At 33.2% G+C, this 19,808-nt stretch overlaps 1 protein-coding gene across 1 annotated transcript in view; it reads left to right on the top strand.

Moving 5' to 3' along the window:
* Positions 1-795: 795 nt before the first annotated feature.
* The window catches only part of DIP2 (disco-interacting protein 2), a 32,701-nt gene continuing 13,688 nt past the window's right edge, over positions 796-19,808 (top strand). The window contains exons 1-5 of the mRNA XM_018550228.1: positions 796-1,666; positions 2,360-3,282; positions 5,929-6,000; positions 10,560-10,802; positions 19,068-19,229. Of these exons, the coding sequence (XP_018405730.1) occupies positions 855-1,666; positions 2,360-3,282; positions 5,929-6,000; positions 10,560-10,802; positions 19,068-19,229 (2,212 nt within the window). The 5' untranslated portion in view covers positions 796-854. The remainder of the gene's footprint in view (positions 1,667-2,359; positions 3,283-5,928; positions 6,001-10,559; positions 10,803-19,067; positions 19,230-19,808) is intronic.

The following is a 19,808-nucleotide window of genomic DNA, read 5'->3' as shown; positions in this document are numbered from 1 at the left end:
ATAATAGCGTAATCTAAGAAAGTTGAGCATTACTGATAAATAATTAATATAATACATTCAATGGGAATGCAAATATAGATAAATATATAAAAAGTATATATATAGGAAAATATATATATAGAATATTGCCTTGGTAATCTGGAGTTATCAATTTGAGAGTATTCAACAACATTAATCACAATAACAACAAATATTGTTCGTTGAACTTGTCTTGCTTAAGAAATCACTTTTTCGATACCGAGTGCATTAACTTCAATGCACTCGTGCAGTTCATACTGAATCTTTTCGTTTAGAATGATCATTCTGATTGAACCCAGAACATGGAAGAAAAGGAAAGAAGAGGGCAATGAGGAAGAGGGAGGAGGAGCGGCAATGGTGGCGCAGCAGCACGGCGATGAAAAAGGAAAACAACGCTGATCATCCACGACTGGAAGACCTCGACGTTGCACTTTAGTACAACAAAGAAAAAGAACGAAAAAGAGAAAGAGGGAGGAAGGACGAGGAGAAGAATACGGATAGCAAAAGGGCAAGAAGGGCAAAAAGAAAAGAGAAGCAAAGAGTAAAGGAACTAAGAACAAAAAAACAGAGAAGAAAGGAATTCGTAAATTAATTTTTGTTTTTATAAATATTCTTTTTTGTAAATCCAAGATTATTAAGACTTATTGACTTTATAAACTTTTCTGCAGATTTTCGATTATACAGAATATTTGCATTTATACTTTTTTTTATCTTATCTATAAATCTTTTTGATTCGCAAATGCATCCATTAATCTTTGCTACACAAACATCGTTTAGAAATAGTATAAATCTGTAGTGATTCTACTTCCGCGAGTCAAAATTGATCGCGTTGCCTCATGAGGCCCCTCACCTTTGAAAACCTGAGAAGGCTCGTTAGTCGCAAGAAGGACCGCAACGAACCTTCCTTCAAGCGCAGCGAGTCCTTCAAAAGAATTTCTATTAGGAAAAGTTATCTGGACCGGGGTAAACGACGGAATCGTTTCCAAAAAAATTTGGAACCTGTTATTAATTCCTCCTCACAACAAGCAACGAATGATAAAATTGTTAATCAACAAATTAAGGAGGGAGAACTCAAAAAGGATCAAAAGCATTCTCTCAGTCGCGATTCTATCACTTATGATGAGTGGCTTCAAGGAGTCAGTTCTTCTTCCCGTGAAAAGCTTCACGAAGATCATCTCGAATCTCATCAGCAGCCTGGGCCAACCAAGACCACAAAATATACTGATACAGATTCGGTTATTGAGGATCTGAAAATTCTTGAGCTTGATGCCTCACCTATTTTAACACCTAAATCTAAATCCTTTGGGATTGTTACGGAGCTAGGTCGGGATGAGACGACCAATGAGCATGATACTTTTTGGATCCAAGAGTCCTCTGTAGAAGGATCGCTTAGTGTTGACATCAGTCTTGGCAGAATATGGAGAGATGCGATTCCGTTTCCTGTCTCAGCTCCACTATCGGCTCCTTCATATTCCTCTGTCTCGAATTCTTTAATTCATCATTACCTAGATAGCGCTCTAAAGGAGGAAAAACCGCAGTCAACTATTGCAAGAACGGTTTCAGCGCCAGAGAAGCCCATTAGCAAGGAAACTTCGTCATCCTTTGGCTTTTCTTTTAGAATCGCCAGATTCGCTGATTTCAGGCCAAGGTGATTAGTTTCTTTATTAACAGTTGATTATTGAAAATGGAGAATTGATAGATTATCTTTCTTCGATTGATTTATCTTTGTAGAATTCAAATCTTTGATTTTTTTGTCTATAAGTCTTATTTTAAGTAATTAACTGATATTCGAAAGATCTTCAGAAGCTTTGATCTTTCGTTATTTTAAATGAGAGGAATCTGTTTGCGTATATTGTTAATCGACCAATTTAATATAAAATATTTTCATTGGTAATATATTGCAAAATTACTAGACATTGACATGAGTACTATCTCCTGATAGCATGTGGACTAAACGGGGCCTTTTTACCCGTTTTAAACAATTAGACAAAATACGAGTGTAATCTAAAGATGGTTTTTTTTTAGTAATTCGAATTACTGTATAATTGTCTAATTTCTTTATATAATGAAGTTGAAATGTCGAGAGAACTTAACGTGTGCAAAATTCTAGGATAGATTAACGATGAAATAAGTGAAAAAAATATTGAAAATATTTTTAACGTATAACTTAATGATACGTAAAAATCAGAAACGCTTCTTTGACTAACTGCAAATAAATATTATTATATATTTCTCTAAAAACAAAATTATAATAATTTAAAAATTACTTGTAATGGTAACCAAAAAGTATTAGGTCAACGATCATTCTAATTCGATTGCAATTGACATTGCTTGGCTCTAGGATGACGCGACATGGTCTTTTTCGCCGGAAAACACCAAAGCCATCGCCAAGTGTGAGCACGGAGGGTTACTTCAAGCGAACGAACGCATCTAGACGTTCTAGTTCTCGTCGCCGAAGTGGTAAGAGAACTTCTCAACGCGCTAACAAGAAGAATCAGAAACCTGCAGTTTGCATCAATAGCCCGGTATGGTTCATCCCACCCGAAAGACGTCGCTCGAGACGTCAACGGCGAGTCTGGCAAGAAATTAGATATTTTCCTGATAATGAGAGTCCAATCCTAAAGAGAATTAACGACTGGTCGTCGAACGTATCAGACGATCAGTTCGACGATCAAAAGTTGCTGTTGTCAGGTGATTTCAATGAGCGTCGGGAAGATGATGTCTTGAACTCGATTGTTTCATCGTCTTTTGGCTCTTTCTCAGCGACGTCGTCTTCGTCATCGGCTTGTCTGGTACAAAAAATCAGCGACTTTAACGAGGATAAACTATTCTCTGAAGAGTTAAGGACCAACGGTCTTCTGGTACATGGGACCACTTGGAAGCTTTCGGCGACAACAACAACAACAACAACAACGACGACGACGACAATGTCAACGCCAGCGAGAACGATCATTTCTGGAAATTATTTTGCCAGCAGTCAATTCCTTACTTTTCTAGCTAAGGACATTGTCAAGGAAAAGTCGAAAAATGAAAGTTTCAACACAAGTTACAAATGTCTCTCGTCACCGTCAACCGACAGTGAAGACGATGATGTTGATCGCTTCAATAATCGCAGAAAAAATTTCCTGCAACGACAGCAGCATTTAAAAAGGCAAAAATCAGAACTTAAAAGAAGACCATTACGTCGGAGATCGCAATTGAGAAAAGCATCCGCTCAGCCGGTATTCCTCGTGCGCAAGTGTTCATCTTTGAGGAAACATTCCAGTAAGATCCGAATATAGTTCTATATATTGTTTGAGAAATGGCAGTAATAACCAAGGATGTCAGATTCTTTAAATCTTAATCACTACCTACTTGTTATTACAAGATAACGCAAAAGTAATCAATATTCCGTTAACAAATTTGTCAAAATAGACGGAATTGGATAAATCGTACTTCTTGCAAGTCTTTATATTGTACCTACATTTAAGATAAAATAACATATTTAAATTGATTAGTTAAATAATATATACTTGTCGCTAGTCTTTATATATTGTTTTTATATTTAAGATAAAATAACATTTTAATATTGTGAGTAATTGAATAATTTTTTTATAATTACTAAATTTTGATATTTGTATAAGAAATGTATGTTTGTATTGAAACTTTTTAAGATAACTTGTTAAAAATTATTTGTAGATATTATTTGTTGAATTAAAAAAATGTAGATCTTTGTAAAAATTAATAATTGTTTATTTGAACAACGATTTAAGAATTTATTATATGGTACAATTTCATAACCTAGTCTTCAAATTATATCGAAAACTATTTTTTACAAAAATTTGATTTAATTAATACAGTAGAACCTCTTTATAGTCCACCTCTTTATAGTCGCGACCTCCTAATAGTCCACAGTCGACCTCTATATAAGCACACGTTTGTAACTCACGCATCTCCATGACAACTACTTGCGCAGTAAACAATGCGCAGTTGTCTACTTAGACGTACTCAGGTTCGTATTTTTAATGTTCAATTATAACCTTTGGGGATAGCCTACTACTTATATATTAATTATTTTGCATAATTGTTAGTTGCTTAATTATTTTTAAGTGTAAATATGAATCAAGAGAGGAATTGTATAATAATAAGTAACAAATAATTGAGGAAATTGCTTCCGGATTAAAGATGTGGTAAGAAAATATGGTATCTCATCAAGTTGTGTGTCAAAAGCTTTCTTACTAAAGCTTTCTTACTAAAGTAAATTTTTGTTAGTCACATCTCAATAAAATAAATAGTTATCAAAACATTTCTCTCAGTGAGTGCTACATATGTTTTTAAGAAGGCTACTTATGGTCCTGCTTTAGGGCGGAGCTAAGATATCGTCTGTATGGTCACATTTGGTCTCGAGCGTGTAACTATTGCAATAATGCACCTTCTCCAATTTTGTCAAAATCTTTTTTGTAGTATCTGTTGGGTGTATTTTAATGTTTTCTTCGTCATTAATCAATTCAATTGTAAATTTTAATTATGCGTTATAAGTATAAATGTTCTATTGCAACTTGTTTACTGTTCCATACATTTCATATTGTTTTGGTAGGCGTTGAAACAGCAGAGTTGCTGGTGCGTAACCATTTGTGTATTTATTCATCTCTGTATCATCTCTTTGAATGTAATTCTTTAAATACCTACACAATAAAATTAAAATTAAATTTATATTATTCTGCAATGGGAGGGATATACTGTTACTATAATTTATTAAAACTTATATGTTATTTAGTCTGCTCTTTTCGCCCCTTAAATGTACTGATCGGTCCATACCGAGCGGACAAGATTGCCGAGAAAGCATTTTCGGTCGCTTGAACAAGCGACTAGAGCGAGACTTCTCTCGCTGTCTCGTTCTCTCTTGGCGCGGCGAAGGCGAGCACACGGATATAGATTCATGCTTGTGTGTATGGTTACCGATTTCATCAGGCCGCCGACTGATTCGGTGTCGCCATCATCAACGCGGAGTTCTTGGCTGAATACTCAGGAGCCTTAATAGCAATTTGTGTTTTTAAATTTTATTTTTTGACTTGCTGAACACGTATTTGTGTTTAGAATTATAAAATTAAAAATGGCATTTAATATGATAACATTCATGCACTTGCCACGCCTATAGTTAGCCTACGGGTTCTCTCATAATTTCAAGCGTTCATCATGTCGAGGTTAAAGTAAAATGATTTTAGACTCTTCTGGAATCCTTTACGTGAATCCTCTTCTTTATGAGAACCCCGAACTTTCTCGTCATCTTGTTTCTGATTGACAGACGCTCGTGTCATGATTTTTTGTGAAATTTTTAGTATAAAAATGAAATTAATAGGAATTTTCTTTAAAGGTTTTGATCTTGACATTAGCATTACTTAAGACTTACTTACGTAAGTCATTACTTAAAACAATCTTGAAGTCTAGCACGACACCTTCAAGTGTCGGTCTATATTTTCTATGTACATACAAAACATATAAAAATGGGTTGTTGGATTTTTGCTTTCAAAGTGCATTTCAGTAAATTGCGAAAATTGCAAAATGTTAGTTTTTCATTTCCAGTTTAATTCACTCGCGAGAGATAATCTCGTTATTCTGAGGCATCTTGTATATTGCTCATACTTGCATTCAATCTTTAATTTTATTTATATCTTTGTTTCAATAGCTTATGTATTATTTTTAATTATCCGTATTTAAATAAACAACAAATGCAATAACGGAAATAATGATAGAACATATGTTTTCTTGAGAACAATTCAATAAGATTCTTATCGTACTTTATAAAATGCAACAACGGTTTTAACGTTTATTCACGATATATTATGACTTGATCTGAAATATAATATTAAACGAGACTGTCAATTACTTCTTTGATAAGGTTATAAATTAAATTTTTTTCTGCTGTTGCAGGAGATATTACGCAGAAGGGTTATGAAAAGAAACGGACGCGTTTACTTCAGCAATACGCTTCGAAGCAGATAGGTAAGTGTTTTAATTTTCTAGAATTCATTAAGATTCTTGTAAATAAACAGCGGGAGATATCATCACGCATTATTCATGATATGTGATACGGAGAGAAAGTCAGCGAAGTGAGACTATATTAGGTCGGTGCAAAAGTTCTTACCAATTTTTTGCAATTTTTTTTATTAAAATAAGAAGATCGGTACTTTATATATTAATCGAAATATTTTCCATCTTTTCCATTTTTTTCCATATTTCCATATTTCCGGCAGCATACGGATACCATGTCGAAAAATCATTCTTTGAGACGATCCATTAATTCATCCATTTTCGTATATTCTCGGCATTTCAGAAGCGCTCATCAGATAAGCCGTGTTGCACCAATCTAAACAGATAATAATTAGAAGGGATAATGTCTGGTAAGTAAGCTAGATACGGGAGAACATTTCATTCTAACTTTTACAATACTTCCTTTGTCTCCTTAGCGTGTGTGGCCTGATATTGTCAGTTCGCGGATAATTCATTCAGTACCCATTTTCCATACTTCTGGATTTTTCCCAATACATTTAAACGGCATACAATTGTTGATTGATCAACTTTCAGTTTTGTTGCAAGCTCACAAGTTGTGATTGGGGTGAATCTTCAATACTTGCAATTCGGTTTCTTTCACAGTTGCAGGATGTTCGGAGCGTCCTTTATTATTGATATTTGAAATCATCGTTTTTAAGTCGTTTATACCAATTCACACACGTTCTAATAGCTATAACATTGTCACCATATGTGTCACAAATAATTGTGTGTGCATCAGCAACACTTTTCTTTTGATAAAAACAAAAAAAGGCTGTGACGAATACACTCTTCTAATTCCATTTTTAATCGTAATATACCATAAATGTAAGACTATATTTTTTGATACCTATGGCTTGTCGTGCACAATTGTTAATGCAGAGAGATGCCAACTTACAAAAACCATAAACATTTCTGCCGGTAAAGTTGTACTAAGACATATTTAGATTTATTTATCAGTAAGAACTTTTGCACCGACCTAATATATTTTCGCTCTATACATGTTCAGTCATATAATCAATTAGAATATTATTCGCATAGAATATTATATTTTTCAAAGCAAGACTTAAATAAAGATTTGATATTTGTTAAAAGCGCTTCTTTTAAATTTTCTTCATGAAATTCTGTTAATTATATCTCGTAACATTTGGTTTACGAGGAAAAATATAAATCTTTTTATTTTACACAATTAGGTGATACTTATCTTTCTCGGCGTATCTTAGTATGCGCAATGTTGCATCATCGGGACATAATGAGCTCGCAATATTAATCACGTTCTGATTCTCAAGAAACACGCGCCTCATTATATACACAATAGTCTGTATAAAATGCAGTGTGTATAAAAGGAAGGGTCAAAACGCAATCTTCGCGGCACGCGTCACTTTAACATTCTACATCTTATAACTGCAATGTACAATTGCTCTTAGTTGCGTCATGCGAGACACGGAACGCAGATAGAGAGAAACCAAGAGAAAATTGTGTTTAACAAGAACAATGCGCGGCTTCACTCGATATTATCTCTATTTATTTTATAGGACGTTCGCCGCTTCAAATGAGCTTGTTTTAGGTTTTATTAAAATCGTATGGGAATAAATTTCAAGGGTGATCAGTATTTCTGCATCGCTTATCGCAAGTGCCAAGTGTAAAGCCCGATTCTACATAAGACATACATAAATCGCAGGTTGCAAGACTAGAAGCTAATCTAAAGTATTTTAATTATAATTGATTGCAGAACACAAAAGGACGCAGGAAGTTGAGTGAACTTCAACTTCTGTGTTCTGCAACCTATTATAATCTGAATTACGGTTTACTACTTGCGATCTGCAATCTACATTTTATATATATAGATTGGGTAACATATCCGAGTCGCCAATCGTTACTACCGCAATTAGTGCAATTCTGAAAAATTTTTTTATTTTTCCATTAATTTAAATATAAATTTCATTATTTTATATTTTTTATGATTTCGGAATATCTTTATATTAATATAAAATTTAGTTGATATTTGATAGACAATATGTAATATTTGAGAATCTCGTATAGCTTCATGAAATCATTCTGTATACCTATACGATCGCATCTTTGCGTCCACAACTGCGATCAGTAGAACCGCTCTATCGGCTTGCAGTTTAACTGTATCTACATACGGAAGAAGTGCTTCCGCGTTATTCATTCGTTATATACGTGCATCTGCTATTGTCGTGAACGCGAATCGAATTATAAGCGACAGTTTTCTAGTTGGTATTGCTAAATCAGACAAGAAATTTTTTTATACAAATCGTTTTATACGTTCGTGCGATTTAGGCGAGATACAGTACCTATAATTAATTTTTTAGAAAAGAGAAATATCTTAGACATTTCTTAGCGAACTGTTGAAGATATCTTAAAATTATTTTATGCGTCAATTTTAGACATTCTGCTCATTGAGTAACTAAAAAAAAAAATTGCAAAAATTGCAAAATTGATTTTTTTCTTCATGCATTCGTTTGCTCATCGTTTGCTCACGAATGCTCAGTTGGAATTTTCGTTTGCTCATCCTTAGTTCAAAAGATATACGAAAATTATGTTTTGAGGGGCCAACTTTACACTAGCCCCCCAATATTAAAAAATCTTTTTTTTTTGCATCCATTTGCTCATTGTTTGCTCACAAATCTTTTGAACTAAGGGTGAGCAAACGAAAATTCCAACTGAGCATTCGTGAGCAAACGATGAGCAAACGAATGCATGAAGAAAAAAATCGATTTTTTAATATTGGGGGGCCAGCTTCACACGGGTGATAAGCAGCTATAACAAAACATGGATCTAATATTTTTGATGCTTTGCAACATATTCAAAGCTCATTAAAATCGGTGAGGGACAGTTCCGTTCGTTTTCTTGTCAGTTTAATCCGCTGTATCTACACACGAGCGTTTTGTCAAAACTTACCGGACACCTTATAAGATATAAAAAGTAGGATTTATAATAGTGTCAAAAAAATAACTAAAATAATAACTTGCTAGTTTTTAATAACTACAACGGTTACTTCTTCGAATTGGTAACGAGTAATAGTAACGAGTTACTTTTTAGACAAAAACAACGGTATAACAATAAAAAGTTTTATGAAATAACGTTGTCAAGTCTACTATTTATTCAAACGCTTTATCAGTATATGAAAAGTTATTAGTTTTAAGTAATGAGTTTAAGATAAAATGATGCATTGTAAAAGCAAAAATAGTCATAGAGCAGTAATAGACTAATTATTATCGAATATGTTCCATTCAGACATTATCATAGCTAGTATCATCGATAACTTACGTTAGTGCATATTCATTACATGCAGTAGAAACATGTATTTTGTAATTTTAATCCTGATAATCTGTTAAAATTTACCATTCATATCATTTGGGTTGATATGATTAGAAAGCTATAACAATCTAAAAAATTTACCGAAAGAAAATTACATTAAGAGACGAAGTGATTCAATACCAGAAAAGTTTTTAAATAAAATATTATTAAGAAAATAAATTATTTTCTGTCAAATAGACTCGAACAGATCAGTAGAGTTAAGATTGAAAAATATGTTATTATTAAAATAAGGATGAGCGACAAAATGCACTATAGAACAAAACGATAAGTTTATTTAAATAATTAGTAATATAAGAAAAAGCGTTAGACCTTAATATACTACTCAAGCTCGATTTCGATAAAATTTTACAAGTGGTATAGTATCACCGTATAATAATACCTAGCTAAATTTAGCAAAATCCATAAATGCTGCGGGAATTATTAGCTTTCGAAATATTTAAAATTTTAAAGTTGAGGTCCATAGGCAGGGGGGAATATGGAATGGACCTCGGTTTGCGCGGAAACTCGAACGCCCCTAGGTAAGGGAGAATGTTAGATGAACCTCGCTTCGTATGGAAAGTCGTATATCCCTACGCAGGGAGGAAGGGATGGAAAGGACTTCGCGTGGAAATTCCTCATGTACATTTACTCATTGCTAGTATAATATAATAGATGTTATAACCTCTAAAATCTCGAACTTTAACACTTAATAACTTGTTTCGCGATGCAGACCGCCACGCGGTTTTGTCTGTCAGATTCTTTTGTTTTGAATGAATACACATCCAATGAGTACATTTAAAACGTTAATTAAGTCTATTAAAAAAATTTTAATTTTTCAAAAACTAAGCATTTCCGTAACTCCGTGTATTTATAGATTTGACTACCTACATTTAGTTAGTGCCACCTGTATATAATACTGCATACCTGTAAAATTATCAAAAATTATAACATCTTAAAACTTATCATTTAAAACTGATCATTGCGCTGCGTAGTACACGATATGATAACTATTTTATGTAAGTTAATTATGTTGATCTTATAAAATATTATGACAAATATAATGATATAGTATCTGCTTTTTTCTTACTCAAAGTATCAAACACTTAAATAAAAAATTTAACGCATACTACCAGTGGAATAAGCGGCACGCGTTAAAAATTGAAAAAACGCAGTACTTATGTGAATCATAGGGGCTGGAAATGATGATATCGGTGGTGGAGGTGGTGATGGTGATGGAAATGGCGGTGACGACGGTGACGGAGATGAAGGCGTTGGTAGAGGACTACAGAGAACGAGTTACGGAAGTGGAGAAGGTAGCGGTGGCGATGAAGGAGGAGGGAGAAAGAGCTGCAGTGGTGGCGGCAACCGACCACAACCACGTGCACGATGCACGCAACGGCGCGTCACGCACAACGAAAAGCGCTATCACTCAGGTAGCGCCACGCATTACGAATGAGTGTATTTCTAGGCTGTTTGCGTTGCATGCTCCAACTAGAGTTCTAGACATAGATATATATGACTGAGAGAACAGTATTCTCTCAAAAAGTAAGACCATTATAAGGGCGTCGCTATATTGAGAATTAGACACTGTTTACATATATGTGAATCACTGATAAGTTATCATCTGTTTGTATCATAAGAGATAGCTAAAATTAATTTTTAATAATTTCTATAGTTTAAAATATCAATAAAGCTAAATGCATAACAAATACATATAGCGCACATGCACATATTATAATATAAATCAATTTTAACAATTTTTTGTATTATATAGGTATTTTTATTTCACTTAAAATATATATTAAAAAACTAATAAATATAATACAACGTGATTTTACCATTTTTATAATAAATATTTATTAACTGAATATTACAAAGGCTCTATTCCAAAATTTACTGCCGATACCAGAAATCTATAGTGCACATAACGTAACCTGTAGATTTTCAGTATACTGACAGTACATTTTTTGGAACACAGCCATAATTACAGACGACAATAGAGTAAACGAGAATGTAGTAAGCCCCTTAAGTACAGAAATGCTATAGTGACTGATTTTCAATATGGCGTAGTTCATACGATAATACCTTATCACAAGAGGGAAGAACTGTATCTAGTCATCTATATATCTATGGTTCTAGATATATATATATATATATATAAAAGAAACGCGACTAATGTTAAGTGTTCTGATTGGTCATTGCAGTCACATAAGGCTGCTTTCACATGCGGCGTAATTTGCGTAAGTGTAACTTGCGTCAACCAATCAAATTGTGTCAAATTGTGCATCAGGTATTCTAGTTGAGACGATTTGATTAGTTGACACTGTGAAAGCAGTCTCTGTGAAGTTAGCACCTCAACTTTAAAAATCGGAAATTTTAATAACAGTACTGCTTGCACCCGCAATAGTTCTAGAGTTCCTGATAGGTTTCATCAATAGTACTGTTGATTTAGGCCAAAAATTTAAAAAAATAAAAATATGCGGTGCTAACTTCGCGTGGCACCGCAAGATTTGAAAAAGCCGATTTTTATGACGGAATCTCACAGTACTCGAAGAGTACTACAGTTCCTGATCGATTATAACAATAGTACCGGCCATTAAATATTTTTAAATAAATTTTTAAGAAAAGAGCTCGCACCTCAACTTTCCAAAAAATTATTTTTTTTTTACGCCATTTTGTAGTACTCGAAGAGTACTACAGTTCCTGATCGGTTTTAGTGACACTACCCACCCTTTTAATATGTTTAAACAATTTTTCGATCCGCGCGCTGGCACCGCACGTCAAGAGTAAAGTACCCCTAAACGGCCAGTACTGGCCGACTTTTCGACTTTTTCCGACAGTACTGCAATAGTACTATTGATGAAACCTATCAGGAACTCTAGAACTATTGCGGGTGCAAGCAGTACTGTTATTAAAATTTTCGATTTTTAAAGTTGAGGTGCTAACTTCCCAGAGACGTGAAAGCAGCCTAACTTAGCAACTAATCATGAGACTGATTTCTTAATATTACAAATTGCTGCTTAATGAATGATTCACGGATTTCGTGGTTCATTTACAAACAATTTTCCTAGTACTTTTACTATACTGTCACAAGTCGGTCGTACTTTTCTTATTATATCTAGGACTCTAGCTCCAACATGTTCTAATCCAACATATTCTTACCACAGCTAGGATTGCCATATTAAAACTTTCTTTTCAAACTAAAACTTATTAGAACTAACAAAAATTACTTGACATCTCAGACGCATATAAAAAAGATATATAGATTAATAAAATTGATCAAAATAGTAAATAAATAATTATTTCATATTTAATTGTTCGTTAGTGGTATTGATATAAGGAATTGACCAATCATATATATATATATATATAGTCGATTATTTTCCTCATTTAGCTGTGATTGGTTAATTTTTTACAGCTTAAGAATTACTATATTTAATCGTAAATCAAGATTAGTATAGAATAACGCGCAAGAGGAGTCAAAGTAAATAATTTATAAGATTCTTTAAAATCCCGAACGCTCATAATTACCCTGGATACTTTTGAAAAACTTTCCAGGATGTCTTCAGACTTGCTAAAAAAGACGATGGCAATCTTGACCACTGCTTCTATTATAGCCCTCTTGTTGGAATGAGTAAGAACTATGGTAGAAGCATATTAGAACATGTTGAAACATTCGACATAAAGAAATCTTCTGAGTTTTGGCGAGTAAAACGTTAACATGTTATTAATTGTGTGTTGCAATTTTGTTTTTACTTCAATTTTTAGTTTGCTCTTCTAACGAACTGTAAAATATTATTTCATTGAATATTTTTTCCAATTACAATATTAAATCTTATAGGACTGTGAGAATTTAAATCAATGAAAACCAATGAAAACGTGCTGTTAACGGTTAAGCTGGATCTTGGATGCTTTTATATAATTGCGTGTGAATTTATATACTACGTATGTATATTTTTAATTGCGCGCTGAATTTTTTTCAGACTTGAAACGCAAGCTCTAAACTACCGCAGTAATATCACGAACCTCCATAGTCTAAAGGCTTAGGACGCTCGCACCGAATGCAAGAGATCCGGGTTCGACTCCCGGCCGAGATAATATTTTTCGCAATGAAAATTAATTGTTTACAAATTTTAATATGTCATTCAACATTATTAAGATCGATCTACAGTGCGCAAACGGCATCAAAAATTGTTACATTGTTAGTCAATTTAACTGGTGATATTATTGTGATAGAAATATTATTGCAGATATTATTGGTAGGTGATATTATTGCAAAGTTTGTATTTCAAGTCTGAAAAAAATTCGACGCGCAATTAAAAATACGGCATGTTCTCATTGATTTTCATTGGTTTTTCCAATTACATTAGAACAAGTAAAATTCGATAGTTTACTAATAATTCTTTAATAATTTTACTTTTTACACTGTTTCTGCATACATTTATACATGTACGAACACATGACATGAATACTACATTTACACTAATAAGCTACAAGAATGAGGTAAACCTCTATTTTTCTCTCTTCCTCTCCCCTTTCCCCTCTTTCTCCCAATTCTTTCGCACAACATTTTTTTCGTTTAAGTTACCTTGGTGTGCCTTTCAACAAGCGACATAGTGCAACACAGTGATCATCTCATCCTTGTTTAACTTTGGCGAACAATAAGGACATACTGATACACTGTATCATCTGTGTCGTTTGTTGAAAGGCATCCCTTAAATGGTAAAATATTCCTCACATCAGTCTTATTACATTTTATCTACACAATTATTTTTACAACTAAATGAGGACGGGTAAAAGTCTATTCTTATCACCAAAACGGGAAGTGAACTGTGTTTTTTTTATAATTTTTAAACTGCAGAATCACGGAACAATCAGTTTTCCATAAATTGTATAAACAAAACATATTAAAAATGTATTATAAATAAAGTGAATAATAAGCATAAAATTTTTGCCATAAAAATGAGATACATAATGATTGTTCTTAATGTTTTAATTCTCAAAAATTATTAAATGTATGATATTTTGTTGATATGATAGAGTTGATGCGTTAGAGTTAAAATAGAGAAGGAAACGAACTGACGAAAGCTGGAAAGATGTAAAACGAGAATGAAATACACGCATTTTGTACGTTATTTCCTCCTTTTTAAATTCTATTTTCTCTCTTAAAGCTTATTCGTGTACTTCTAAATTTTACACTCATAAATTTTAGATTAAAAACCCAAATACTTCAATTTCATACGTTCAAACTGTATAAATCCCAAACCATTAATAATAATTTAATTGTCGATTTAATGCGATTATAATTGACCTATAATACCAATTCCAATCACATCATCAGTATCAACGTTACTCGATATACACCACAGCGAGTTGCGCGATCGAATTTTACACATCATTCGGTCGTAAAAACCGATTCTAATTCATATTTCAAAAACTGTGATCATTTGTGTGATCCTATAGGTTTTTAGCGCATGCGCGACGGTAAAGCAGTGAATACAGCAATGTAACAGAATAGGCGCGTAAATTTTAGCGGATTTGATATATGAATAGGTTAAGTTATGTCCATAATATACATACCTAAGCCCTACGCATAATGGAGAAAATATTATAAATTATGAATCTGAAATTGCAAAACAAAAAATCGGATATATGGCGGACATACATTTTTTAATACTTTTAATTACAAATTTGAAATATAATAAAAATAAAGTAAATGTCGACACTGTAATGAATATTGTAATACTTAAATAAAGTCAATGAAATAAATCAGGAGCATATGCTAGATGCGGTGGAGGCGTTTGAAAATCTGATGTATGAAGTGTCTCTAGAAAGATGGTTAAAATGCTTCGATAATTGGTTTTATCGAATGGAAAAGTGTATTTATTATTATGTAACGGAGAGTATTTTGAGAAATAATATAGCCAATTTTAGAAATTAATTACGTTTGTAGACGATTTTGCGAAAAAAAAACGAAAACGTCTAAAAATTTAAATTAGTTTCGGTAAAAATTATTTTTTACTATAATAAATTTACCTTTTAAGGAAAATATAACACTATTTTATATTGAGTTATTAATAAGATCTTAATAAATTGCAATAAAATTTTAATAAACCTTATTGAAATTTTTACAAATTGTAATGAAATCTCAATGAAGTTTTAATGAATTGTAATAAAATCTTATTAAAATAATACTGAAAGTGAGTCAATTGATAGTGATTTCAATATAAAATTTAGTAAGTTTCAGTAATATTTTATTATTTTTTATTGAAATTTCAGTAATATTTCATTATTCATTATGATTTAGGAAAAAATTTTAATCGGAATACTTATACTTAAAGAGGGCGATATACCTTTTTTGTTTTAGCAATCGAATTTTGAATTTTGAGCTTTGAACTAGTGCCTTCCAGAAATACGAGTGATTATATGAATTTGATTTGTGTTGACGTGTGGAATTTCTAATTAGTCTTACCTAATTCCGAATTCGCACGTACATTATAATAATAACCAATTTTCATGAGAATTTTATTTGACAGTGATTGACCTTCCTGGCCTGCTTTAGAACTGTAGTAAAAAGTAGATATTTTTCATGTATCCCTATTCTTCTTCGTTCTCTCACTCTCCTAGCCTCCTCAAATCTTCCTCCACGTTGTCCATGGAAGTCTTGATCTTTCTCTGCGTTGTCTCATTGGTTGTTCTAGCATCGGCATAAATCTGCGTGAGGTTCTTTGAGTCCATCCTAATCACATATCCCATCCATCTCAAGCGGCCGATTTTTATCCTCACAATATCACAGTCATTACATAATTGATATTATTCATGGTTATCCTTCAGATTTCACGATCTATAACCGTGCTATATGTTCTACATCTACGTAATCTACGTAGTACTTTTCGTTCGATACGAGGGCAAGTCAATAAGTTTTTAGAAAAACACAGTAAAACACATTTTTTTTTATTGATTCATTTTTATTTCTCAACATAGTCTTGTGATCCAACGATTCTCCAACTTTTTCAAACCGTCCGAATAATATGATTTGTCTAACCCTTCAAAATAAGCTTCTCTGTTTCGGCATTGAGCTGTTCTCTGGTGGTGAATCTCTTTCCTCTGAACAATTATAACCATTATAACCGATATAAATTATACCGCATCCCAAAAAACTGACCATCACCTTTCCGGCCGACTTTTCACGGTCTTCGTCTTCTTCGGAGCTGGTTCACCCGGTGAAGTCCATTGTTTTGACTGTTCTTTCGTCTCGGGTGTGAAGGATCCATGTTTCGCCCACAGTAATGAATCGACACAGAAATTCATCTGAATTACGTTGAAACATTTCCAAACATTGTTTTGAAATCATCACACGGTCGCGCTTATGGTCCACAGTGAACAAACGCGGCACCCATCTTGCCGATAGCTTCTTCATACCCAATTGTTCGTGCAAAATTGAAATCACTGTGCCATATGATATGCCTCAACAAGATCGCGCACTTTCACTCGTCGATTAGTCAAAACAATATCGTGGATTTTATCGATGATTTCTGGCGTAGCAGCGCCTCAATTGGACGTCCCGAACGAGGTGCATCACATGTGAATGTACGACCACATTTAAATTCATTCATCCAATTGTATACCAGTCGCTGGTGCAGATGTGCTATGAACATTATCCAACTCGGCTTTGATTTCTTTCAGCGTTAAACCTTTCATATGTAGATGTTCGATCACTGCACGAAACTCGTTTTTTGCGAAAAATACAAATGTTGTTCGCTTTAATCGTCTACAGAAATGAAACCTCTCGATAAATGCCGCTCAAAATTTGACAGTAATCAACTGAAAGGTGCTACTTGTCGAAAAGTAATGTGACATGATACTGCGAGTGCCCCCGGACAGATTTTCTAAGAACTTATTGACGTGCCTTCGTACATCCCAATAGTTCTTCATTATTTTTTGTGTCTATATCTCTGCACCATATGTCAGTATCGGGCGTTTTTTACAGCTTATACTTCGTTTGTCTTGAGATTCCGGAATTTAAATTGTGAGAAAAATATGGGTGAATATAATCAAATTCTACATGTAATTTGAAAGAATATTCACATGGGAGTGCTCAATTCTTTATTTATTTTTTTTCAAGGGTGGACAAACTTTTTTTTTGGTGGACAAATGTGGACAAATGCTGGACAATCGAATGCGATGTTAATTTTATCAAAATTCGCATTTGTGTTCGCCAGCTTCACAGACCTCAAATATTATGGCTTCTTTAATTGTTTGTACTTGAACCTCTTCTTTCAAGTTTCTATTGCTAGTAACATTAGTTCCAAGATATTTGAAACTCATATTCTGTTTTATATTTTTGTTACATACCACTAGTTTGCAACGTCTCAGCTCTCTGGCTGTCATGAATGCCCTTTTTTTAACAGAGATGGTCATATTTATTTTTTCGCTGTCAATTCAAATCTAGAAGTCGCTGGAGATGGTCCTTATTTTTGGATATTCTTACCGCATCATTCATATAGCTGACCATTTTTATTTCCTTGTTTCCTTATTAATGAAAATTTACAAATATTTGTACACTTCTGCTTTAGTGTGAAATTATTATTTATAAGATTATAGGGCTTTACTTTTTTAAATCATAAACTCATAATCTGAAATTTTCTTATTTTTCTTGAAAGCGATGTATGTGATACCAAGAAAGAGTGTAGGAAAAAGATTTCCAACAATATTCAATTTGACTTAAGTTCCCATGTAAAATTTGAGACTTGATCTAGATTTACTTTACTTTTCGTAGTTCCGAAAAATCAAAATGCCATAATTAGATATTTCATATAGGTTTTGGTAATAAAAATTATATTTCCTAATTTTTGACTACTATTTATTTTCGAGAAAAAAAAAAGAGATGGTATAACCATATCTTCTTTTTAAATCTGTATAAATTCGATTAACAAATTCATTTAACAAAATATTTATTTATAGATATATGTACTATAAATTTAATTAATAAAATTATTTGATAAAAAAAATGTTTGATTCGATTACATAAATGGATCTCTCAGTTTTTTACACAGCATGAACAGTTTTATAAAGAGATTCTATATGTTGATTCACATTTTACTTTTTCAATTTTTTAATATTGGGATTTTAACTAAGTGCTTAGAACAGACATAGAAATTAAGGCCCGTCTACATAAGTCGCAACACGCAGAACGCAGTTCGCAAGACTAGAAACTAACCTAACATATTTTAGTTATAATAGGCTGTAGGACGCAGAACGCAGGACGCAGGAAGTTGGGTGAATTTCAACTTCCTGCGTCCTGCGTCCTAGAACCTATTATAACTAAAATATGTTAGGTTAGTTTTTCTAGTCTTGCGAACTGCGTTCTGCGTGTTGCGACTTACGTAGACGGGCCTTTACGATTTTACAACGTAAAAAATAGAATAACGCTATTGTAGTGAATGATCGTCCTGTAAAGATTAACAGTTCGATTCGTTTCTTCCAACTAGTTTTTTGTTGGATTTAGGAACGATTGATTTGCGATTAACAATAGCAAAGTAGATAAAAAATATATTATATTAACTTTCCTAGCATTTTGAAGTTTGATATCGCTGTTCGAAGTACAACGATGATAACTTTTACGCCTTGTAGTCGAGCGCCCATAGTGTCCTTTTTTTGTCTATGTGCCGTTGTTGTTGTTGTTATGTTGCATGCAGGCGGTCGACTAGCGCCTGGGGGAATCGCCAGTCCAGCGAGTTCTGGCGGCTCCACAGGGAACATTGGAAACTCGAACTCGACTACTGCGGCAGCGGCAGCGGCGGCGGCAGCTAGACGCGGTAATCGCAGACTAACACGCAATGAGAGCCGTTACCATTCCGGTGAGTACATCTCTGGCACTAGATATACAAGGACCATTCAAGTAGAAAATATGGGTATTGATAATTCATCGACGCCATTTATACCATACTGTCCGAAATTATTCAAATTATTCAAGCAACTTTAACAAATACATCTCCGTAAGTGTTTACCTTGCACCTGCAAATGACTTCTGAATTATCCTTAATATCGACCTCCTTGAAGGTCAGATCAACATCAAGGACGGTAAAAAGTGATTTGGAGATTAGCGTGTTAAGGTAATTACATTTAATTGTCTTTTTAAAAAGTCAATGTAAATTGCATTTGAACCTTTGTGAACTTGGCATCCAATTTTTAAAAATCTAAGTTTTTAATAAATAAAGTAATAGTAATAACATTGTTTTATTTGTAGTTTCATATATTAAAAATATTAAATTCTGAAAAATTAAGCCGTCCAACTTTCAGATAAACAAAAATGCCAATGTACATAACATATAATGATTCAGAATTGATTTTAGTGATTTTCTGATTGTTTGCAGTTTAAAGGTTACAACAAATTAACAATAAACTAAAATTGTAACTTTGCCCATTTCACGTGTATA

The sequence above is a fragment of the Cyphomyrmex costatus genome, unplaced genomic scaffold, assembly GCF_001594065.2.
Source record: "Cyphomyrmex costatus isolate MS0001 unplaced genomic scaffold, Ccosl1.0 scaffold97, whole genome shotgun sequence".
Lineage (NCBI taxonomy): Eukaryota > Metazoa > Arthropoda > Insecta > Hymenoptera > Formicidae > Cyphomyrmex > Cyphomyrmex costatus.
Note: the sequence above shows the minus strand (reverse complement) of the source record. Positions and strands in the feature narration are given on the sequence as shown.